Raw genomic sequence first — 10,133 nt, forward strand, 5'->3', positions numbered from 1 at the left:
CTTTCAGGAAAGTTTTCAAGATAATATGAGACGAACGATGGCAGAAGCAATTCAAGCCGGAGTTCAAGCCGGAGTACAAGCCGCCTTCGCCGCAAACGCAGCAAACGCAGCCCACGTAGCTCAACCACAACGGCAACACCGCAACAACAATCCCGTTTTTGATGAGCAAGACGACGATATCGACGATGAAAACCCATTCGGAGATGATCGTCCACATCGTCAACAACAACACGATCGACATAACCGGAACAACGATGACTTACGCTGGACATCGGGGTTAAAACTTGAGATTCCCGAGTTCAATGGAGGGTCGCAGCCGGAGGACTTACTTGACTGGTTTGTAACCGTCGATGAAATCATCGAATTCAAGGACGTTCCCGAACAGAAGAAGGTGCCTCTGGTGACAACACGTTTTCGCGGACACGCCGCAGCATGGTGGAGCCAACTTAAGCTCTCCAGAACGCGTCGGGGAAAAGATAAAATCACCTCTTGGGACAAGCTTAAGAAACATATGCGGAAAATCTTCATTCCGTATAGTTTTGAACGCCTATTGTTCCAAAAGTTCCATAACATACGTCAAGGATCCCGATCAGTCGAGGATTATGCTAAGGAATTCTATCAGATGCTTACACGAATTGACGTGCACGACTCAGAAGATCAGTTGGTAGCTCGGTTCATAGCAGGACTTCGTCCTCAACTACAAAATATGCTACAGCAGTTTGATCCTAGCTCGGTCTCGGAAGCACGCCAAAGAGCTTTATTGGTTGAGCAACAATCACGGGCGACCAATAACCAATGGCCAGTAAACTCACGAATACGCACCACGACCCCCACCGATGACACCAACACTTCTACAGGGCGTGATACGACGGCTACATCAACTACCGGACAACGGAACAACGCTCGTCCTACTGAAACTGTCACGCCGACAGCTGAACCTCGTCCTTCTCGCCCCAACGCTCTCCGTTGTTTCACATGTGGGGAAAGAGGTCACATACAGACGGCTTATCCTCTTAATAAGGGTCGTCGGGGTTTGTTGGCCAACGACAGAGAAATCATCGGCGATCCAATATATGACGATGATGAAGAACAGTTTGACGACGTCGACGAAGAGCAGGTTTACGGTGACATTGGTACTTGCCTCATGATACGCCGGAATTGCATGGCTCCTAAAACCAACGAGGCCTGGCAACGCACGTCATTGTTCATATCAACCTGCACGGTCAAAGGAAAAATTTCTCGTTTTGTTATTGATTCAGGATGCTCGGCAAATGTCGTGTCCGAAGAAGCTGTTCGAAAATTATCGCTCACTCCCGAAGCTCATCCTCACCCTTATCGTCTGCTGTGGATGCAAACCGGCGCCGAAGTATACGTTTCTCAGCGTGCCTTGGTTTCTCTCTCTGTCGGGTTGTTTTACAAGGACACCTTGTATTGTGATATTGCGACTATGGATGTCTCTCATCTCATCTTGGGACGTCCATGGCAGTATGATCGGGAAGTTTTGCATAACGGCAAGACGAATACTCATTCGTTTATGTTTGAAGGGCGCAAAATAACACTCTTACCTTCACCAGAAACGGATAAGGCACCCTCGAGCACCACACAGCACACCTCTTCAAAGCAAAACTTGTTAATTATTTCTAAATCACAGTTTGAAGACGAGCTACGTACATGCAGCCCGATATTTTCCCTCGTCGCCTTGACCCCTCCTCCACCACAACAACTACCGTGTCCTCCAGCATTCACCCCCATTCTCAAAGAGTTTGAAGATCTATTTCCGGAGGAGCTTCCGTCCGGTCTTCCTCCTCTCTGAGATATCCAACATCATATTGACCTAGTTCCCAACGCTGTTTTACCAAACCGTGCCCATTATCGCATGAGTCCGGAAGAACACGAGGAACTGAGGCGACAGGTGGAGGACTTACTAAAGAAAGGCTATTTGCGGGAGAGCTTGAGCCCTTGTGCGGTCCCGGCGTTACTTATCCCAAAAAAGGACAGTTCCTGGCGCATGTGTGTTGACAGCCGTGCTATTAACAAAATCACAACGCGGTATAGATTCCCGATACCACGTCTTGATGATCTTTTGGATCAGATAGGAAAAGCTTCTATCTTTACCAAATCGGATCTTAAGAGCGGTTACCATCAGATTCGGATTCGCCCCGGTGATGAATGGAAAACTGCGTTCAAGACTCCGGAGGGACTATTTGAGTGGTTAGTTATGCCATTCGGGTTGTCTAATGCTCCGAGCACCTTTATGCGGGTAATGAATCAAGCCCTCAGACAGTTCATTGGACGCTTTGTGGTAGTCTATTTCGATGATATACTAATTTTTAGTATGACGATGGAGGAACATCTTGATCATCTGCGGGACGTCTTATTAGCGTTACGCAAGGAGAACCTTTTTATTGCCAAACAGAAGTGTGAGTTTGGGGCTTCAGAGGTCTTGTTTCTCGGTTATGTCGTCTCTGCAGCAGGGTTAAGGGTTGATCCACTCAAGGTTGATGCCGTAGCCTCTTGGCCGACACCTATAACAGTCACTGAGGTTCGAAGTTTTCATCGTCTGGCCTCGTTCTATCGACGGTTTGTCCATAATTTTAGTGCAATCATGGCACCGTTAACAGACTGTATGAAGAGTGCGGCGTTTTCATGGACACCGGCAGCGGATGCAGCTTTTGCGGTCATCAAACATAAACTCACAACGGCCCCTATATTAGTTCTTCCTGATTTTGATGTGCCTTTTGAGTTGCACTGTGATGCATCGAAGCTGGGAGTTGGAGCTGTGTTGAGCCAACAAGGACGACCTGTCGCTTACTATAGCGAGAAGTTGGCCGGTTCCCGTATACGTTACAGTACGTACGATATCGAGTTCTATGCAATCGTCCAAGCTATCAAACATTGGCGTCACTATCTGGCGCATAAAGAGTTTGTGTTGTTTACAGATCATGTGGCGTTGAAATATCTTGGCACACAAGACAAGATTTCCTCAAGACATGCGTCTTGGACGGCATACTTGCAGCAGTTTACTTTTGTTATAAAGCATCAGTCCGGGAAGCTCAACAAGGTAGCTGATGCGCTTAGTCGACGCCACGCCCTAGTCTCAACGCTGTCTGTTTCTGTGACGGGTTTTGAAACCTTCGCAACCTTGTATGCTACGGATCCTTTCTTCGCGGCAATTTGGTTGGACCTCACTCACGGTGTTCGCTCTGAGTACTCGATGGTTGATGGGTTCATCTTCATGAACAACCGACTGTGTGTTCCTGAGTGCAGTCTACGTATTCAGATTGTTAAGGAGTTGCATGGTGAGGGGCATCTTGGACGCGATCGAACGCTCAAGCTGGTAACTGATAACTACTTTTGGCCGACTCTGCGCCGGGACGTTGAGCGTTATGTAGCTCGTTGTACGGTTTGTCAACAAGGAAAGGGACACGCTTCTAATGCCGGTCTGTACTTGCCTCTCCCAATCCCGACTCAGCCGTGGACTGACTTGAGTATGGACTTTGTTCTAGGCCTTCCTCGGACGCAGCGTGGTAATGATTCCATCTTTGTAGTCGTGGATCGTTTCTCTAAGATGGTCCATTTTATCACATGCAAAAAGACGACGGATGCGGTTCAGGTCGCGCAGTTGTTTTTCCGTGAAATATAACGCCTCCATGGCCTCCCTCAGTCAATTGTGTCTGATCGAGATTCTCGATTCATTAGCCATTTTTGGCGGTCTTTGTGGAAACTCCTTAAGACGAGTTTAAATATGAATTATGCCTACCATCCGCAGTCCGACGGTCAGACTGAAGTTGTTAACCGGTCGTTGGGTAACATGTTACGTTGCCTGGTCGGGACTAATATTAAGTCTTAGGATTCTTGCTTGTGCCAAGCGGAGTTTGCTCATAATCATGCTCTTAACCGCAGCCTGGGGTTTAGTCCTTTTAGAGTTGTGTATGGCCTCGATCCACGGAGTCCCTTGGCTTTAACTTCTCTTCCCAACCCCGCTGAATTTCATGGTCGTGCGGTGGAGTTCGTGAATGAATTGGTTCATGTCCATGCTACTGCTCGCGATAATTTGGTAGCCGCGACTTCCAAGCACAAGACGGCTGCGGACAAGCATAGGCGTGAGGTCCATTTTGAAGTGGGCGATCGTGTGTGGGCTGTGCTGACTAAAGAACGTTTCCAGACGGGCCAATACAATAAGTTGAAGCCACGCAAGATAGGTCCTGTTGAGATCAGCGAGAAGATTAACCCTAATGCTTATCGTCTGGCCTTACCTCCGCATATCTACACTGCCGATGTGTTTAATGTGAAACATTTGTTCAAGTACGAACCAGATGATGAGACACTTGCCGGATTCGTGGACGAATCTTTCGTACGGGAGGGGACCTGATGTAGCGTACATCTCCTATTCCTATTTGGTTTTATTTAAAGCTTTCCTTTTCTTAAGTATCCTTATCGTTTGGCTTTCATGTTTATCTTATGGTTTTTACTTCTTAAAATAGGACTCGTCTGTGAGCCTATATAAATATATCTCTGCTATTGTTTCTTAGTTACCTTTGATTTGATTTAATAAAAATTTAGAGCTTTGTGTTATACAACTCTTGATCCTTAGTTTCTGGGCATTCTTTGAGAATTCAACAGACTTTAAGAAGGCTTAGTTAACGGGCATTCGCAGAATTCAACGTTATCTTCGCGTTATCGGTTACTACAGATACTTCCGCTACATTAATATCTTATTTTGTCATATGAATAATAAGTTCTCCAAACCTTTGCAGAGTTTACAACATTCATTGTTTCCAATATGTTTGTACATGTGAAACATGAATGTTAATATGTTATACTCTGAGATATTGCGTGCAAGAGATGTAAACATGTATGCATAAATCAGAACTCAGTAGATTTAGTACTACTCAAAATAGAAAGTCATGAACGTGGTGATTCTGTTAGTTGACATCGTGTTTCTGGAAAATGTAAGCATAAGTATTGATTTTGTTAGTTGACATCGTGTTTCTGAAAAATGTATTTTTTAGTAAAGCATATAAAACCAAACTAATACATAGACAACCCGAGTAGTAGAATGGGTCAATCACACGTCTCAACTCTCAACTATATAATAAAATCCTATTAAAAATGTACACAAGTGGAGGTTAAACGCAACACCTGGTATGTATTGTAAGAATTTAGAAAATACAAAGTCAGCAAACGGCTCATCTTAGAAAAGGAAGTATATATATATAGATGGTTCTATCGATGGTCATTTGTTTCTATCAACCAATAAACAGAAATCCATTAAAAGAAAGATCGATGGAGACGACGACAGGTTTGATCGTCAAAATACTGGGTCCGCTTATAGGCATCATACTTGTCATTTTGGGTATCGTATCCTATTGTTACCAAGAGGACCGCAAAGACACAGAGGCTGCTGATAAGACGGCTACAACCGTGGTTTGATATACTTTAAGTACTGCTTTTTCAATTCCTTAAAAATTGAGTTTGTGGTGTGGGAGAGATGTAAATGAATATGTAAATCGTTATTTTTAACTTTATTTTATTTGGCAAAAAATTAAATCGTTATTTGTTTTCTTTATTATTAACCAGCTAATTAAGATTTTCATCGATGAAGTTAAAAGTATTTGAAGCCGTGCCACTTTTTTTTTTTTTTTTTTTTTTTGTTAACCGAGGGTCCCAAGCCGGAGCCCAGACATCCCTCGAGGCCCGCAGCAGCCACGTCATTTCCACCCCAGAAGTAGCAGGGTGGGCCCGGGTGGCCCGGCGTAGGGGTATATCTGAGGGGGAGGTTCGAACTCGCGGCCCTTAGGACCATTGCGAGCCGCCTCACACCACTCGACCACCAACGTCGGGTTAATGCTTTGGTGAACCTTTCAAACAAATTAAGATACCAAGTACTGAAATCAATCTTTGTTATGCTTTTTTTTTAATTATGCCTTGGTGAACCTTTTACAACTACAACTCTACAAGTAATAAGGGCATTAAAACAAAAAAAAAACACTACGCGTGAGCTACTTGCTCATTGTGCTGCTTCAATCTGGATCGCTTGTGACGAGTTTATGGAATATGATACCAAGTTTACTGCCCTGTTGATATTACTTTTCTTCTTGATAGGAGAACAAAAACTAATCTCTTTTGATATGTTGGATCTTCGTATCACATACCCATCTTACAAATGCATGAACTGGAGAAAATGTTTTAAAACTCGGATTAAGTCATGAACATATGAAGAGGTGATTGTTTATCTATACTGAAAACTAAAATAAAAATAAAGATGATCTGGACTTGTTTATGTACATGAGATTCATGTTCATTGTAGATGTGAATACATTGAAGCATTGCATGTAGTATCTCCACAATAGATAAGATACAACATGAAACATAACACCAACTAAAACATATTACCTTTCCTGTTGTATTTAGTTCTCCGAAGAGTATGAGGCTGAACTTATGAACGTCTTCTGCTTACTCTTACTCAAACCGAGAAAACTTAGCCACTTCAATGTCGATGTAATACTGCCTTCGCTATCACAAAAGTTTTGAAACGCCTTCTGGAGAGGGCCAGTAGAGGACTTGGCCTGACATCAAGATTCAAGACTGTCTCTCTAACCGGTGAATACAAGATTTGGATAACTCATTTACGTAGGATATGATGCCCCTAAATTCTTAAAGCCAACAAAACAAGCCTTTGTTTTTTACTTATCTTGTGACTTCATCCGACTTGCCTCCTTCTTTCTACTTCAACTTTGAGGTAATAATTCGTTTTAGAGCTTAATTCCTACTTGTATATATAAAGCTTAATTATACAAATTAAAGCTTGCATATGAAGGCACTTATAGGAAGCGCTTGTTGCTTCCAGCAACAAACAAAATAAAGGAAGATTCACAAATCTAATTAGGCATATAAAACCCATAAACGCATCCGCACTAGCCCTAGGAAAAAAATGTAAACATCAGAAATTTAATTAGGCTAATTAACCATTTGAGCATGAACACAAATGGATAAATGGAACTATTTTGAATTATATGTATCGTCCCTTCCTTCCCAAGCAAACAAAGGAACGTGACAGAAAATCCATAGGAATCAACAATAAGCGAGGAACAATTACGGTTTTATGTACTCTTATCTCTTCATAACATCTCTTGCTTACTTCTTCAACATTGTGCGTCTGATATGACTACTACTATTAATAATGTAAAATAAACACTACAATTTCTAAAGTAGTTTTCTGAAATTTCTATGTAATTACTGGTATATGTAATAAAACTACCGTCAAAAACAAAAGTTTAATATATTTTACGTTTTGTGTACAGGAAGTTTGTATCATTCGGAAAGAATTATTTCCTTATTTATCGATGTGTCTCCTTGGTGATATGGTAGAAACAATAAGCGTTACTACAGACGACTTATGGAAAACGGCTAATAATATTTTCAATATGTTCCCATGCATATCTTGACGAACATATTTGCAACACAACCAGAATCTGATGTCAGTATTATTGAGTCCGTGAACCCATTAACCAAGCGTCGTACTCGATATGCATATTGGAAAAACAGTAAGGTATGTATTTAGCTTTTTCTTTGGTTGAATATATATCTATTCACTACAAGAAATATGGGTTTTGATAGTAGTAGAGGATAGCGTTTTTCATCTTTCTGCTATGGTTGTGAAACCCGTTGGTTTTAGATAGCGTTTGTATATTTGGAAACGCTATAATTGAGTGGTATATTTGGAAACTCTATGATAGCGCGTAATTTTATATGTAACACTTATGTTTAATAGCAGGATATAATTAAAACGTCATGTTTGGCTTTTGAATCCCTAAACCCTAAACAAATTTTTAAACTCTAAACACAAATTTTAAATTTTAAACTTTAATACACTAATAAACTTTATAATATTTTTAAACTTAAACTTCAAATCTTAAATATTAAAATATAAACTTAAATATTTTCATAACTTAATCTCAAACTATATACCTATTTCAAAAGTTTAACCATATAAACCCTAAACCACATACTTTAACATATAGCATAAGAACATTAAACCTCAAACTTTATAAAATATAATTTCTATAATATAATTATCAAACTATGTATAATATTTCAAATTTACATTATACAATTCAAAAATAAAAATAAACCATTAAATAATAAACAACACAAAAAGATGATTATAGATAAATGAACATATAATTATTATTAGTTTTATTGGGCCTTTGATTAGTTTGGATCCAAAGACTCAAAATCACTCTTTTGTGATCTTCGTCCTTCTTTCTTATTGGCCAATTTTTCAAAATTTGGATTAATATATCTGACCATTGATTATTTGTAATCCAATGGCCAAGAATTCATCTTTTCATTTCCCTTGTTCTAGACTCCATCGATCTCTTCCTTAGTATTATTCTCCTCATCTCCCTCGCTGTCTCAAACACACACACACGATTCACGTAGCAAACATCTCCTTTTTCTGTATCACTCTCTTCACACACACACGATTCATGTAACATACATTTCATTTCTCTGTAACACTCTCTTCACACACACACACACACGAATCTGAAGGTGGAGCCAAACCCAGCGACCGCGGATCTGAAGATGTTGGACCACCGCCATCTCTCCCTTTCACCACCGTCTCTCTCACCACCACCGGTCACCTCTCTATTTCTCTTTTAAATGTGGTTTTATGCTCTCGTTAAAAGTGAGAAAGAGGTGGTGATTGTTAGCAGATGTGGTGGTCATTGGGTTTGCGGCTAGGAGGCGATGGAGAAGATGGTGGTCGTGAGCACAGGTGGTGGCCATCGGGCTTGCGGCAAGGAGGCGACAGAGAAGCTGGTGGTCGGAGCAGAGTGGTGGTCATGGGGCTTGCAGCGAGGAGGCGATGGAGAAGTTGGTGGCCGTGAGAAGAGGTGGTGGTCATGGGGCTTGCGGCGAGGAACGAAGAAGTTGGTGAGGAGGCTGGCCCAAGAAGATTAGGTTTTGATTAGGTTTAATTAAGATTAGGTTAGATTAGATTTAATTTTTAAAACATCTGGTTTAGTGTTAAGTGTAAACCGATTCTTATCTTTTTTCAAATGTAATTTCTAATGTTTAATAAAAAATAATTTGTTATCTTTTTTTTTAATAATTAAACCTACAAATAAATAATTCTAAAATAAATAATTCTAAAATATATAATCTTAAAATAAATAAATTTAATGTAAATAATAACAATAAACACACGCTATTAAAGAACATTTAATTGCATACAAAAAAGCAATATAATATATAACAATAAGATAGCAGTAAAAAAACCGCTATCTAATGTGTCTGATCTATTATGACGGGCGATGATACATCGCTTCAAAAACCGCTATAGTATCGTTATATAGCGTTATTCGTCCGCTATTAAAACACATTTTTCTTGTAGTGATTCTTCCAATATCTGTAAGCTCGAGTTACATATTTGATTATGATGTACATTCGACTTTAGGTTAATCACTCGGAATCTTGGATCATCAATATGGAAGATGAAAACGCTCGAAACAAGAAGGAAGCATGTCCCTCTCTAAGGCCTTAGGTCTAGATCCTAATGATATTGATCACTCAAGAGTCAATGCATCGATTACTAACATGGTTTTCTAACTTCTCGTTTTCTTATCAACTAGGGGATTATAGCTTGCTTATACACTGTTATAAATATTTTTAAAATTAATTAATTATTAATTATATTAATAAAAGATGTCGTGGATTCAATGTATAACATTTTTTTATTATTACTTTTGGACAAAGCCTATAAAAACCTAATTCTTTCATGTTAGAGAGATGCATTCATTCGAACACAACAACAAAAAATAAGACATCTTCTTCCACTTGAATATTCTTTTATTTTTTTTAGTTGTTTTGTGTTTGAGGGTAATGAACATAGGTTCAACACGTTCTTTTCTTCAGTGATAGAAAATTAAAATATATTCAGTTGTATCATGAGATTTTGGAATGCCATGCAAATTATCATACAATGGGCCTAGTACAGAATTAATGAAAGAGTGTCTTTCCTCCGCAAACCCGTTTTTCTTTCCAAATTCTTGTATTTTTCTTTCCAAATTCTTGTATCGATATTTATATTTATCGATTTATTTATTCAAATGCTTTACAATTGTTCA

The 10,133-nt window shown here is 39.9% G+C and overlaps 1 protein-coding gene and 1 long non-coding RNA gene across 2 annotated transcripts; both read left to right on the forward strand.

The window, feature by feature from the left end:
- The first annotated feature begins 37 nt into the window (after positions 1 to 37).
- On the forward strand, positions 38 to 1,813 carry LOC125588388. The gene has a single exon (XM_048759706.1). The coding sequence runs from the start codon at positions 38 to 40 to the stop codon at positions 1,811 to 1,813; it is 1,776 nt and encodes a 591-aa protein (XP_048615663.1).
- A 5,883-nt stretch (positions 1,814 to 7,696) lies between these two features.
- Positions 7,697 to 9,108, forward strand: LOC125588844. The gene is made up of 2 exons (XR_007325019.1): positions 7,697 to 8,643; positions 8,721 to 9,108. It is a non-coding gene; the product is annotated as an uncharacterized LOC125588844 (long non-coding RNA).
- Positions 9,109 to 10,133: the final 1,025 nt, after the last annotated feature.

Source organism: Brassica napus, chromosome C6 (assembly GCF_020379485.1).
Source record: "Brassica napus cultivar Da-Ae chromosome C6, Da-Ae, whole genome shotgun sequence".
In the NCBI taxonomy this organism is placed as follows: Eukaryota; Viridiplantae; Streptophyta; class Magnoliopsida; order Brassicales; family Brassicaceae; genus Brassica; species Brassica napus.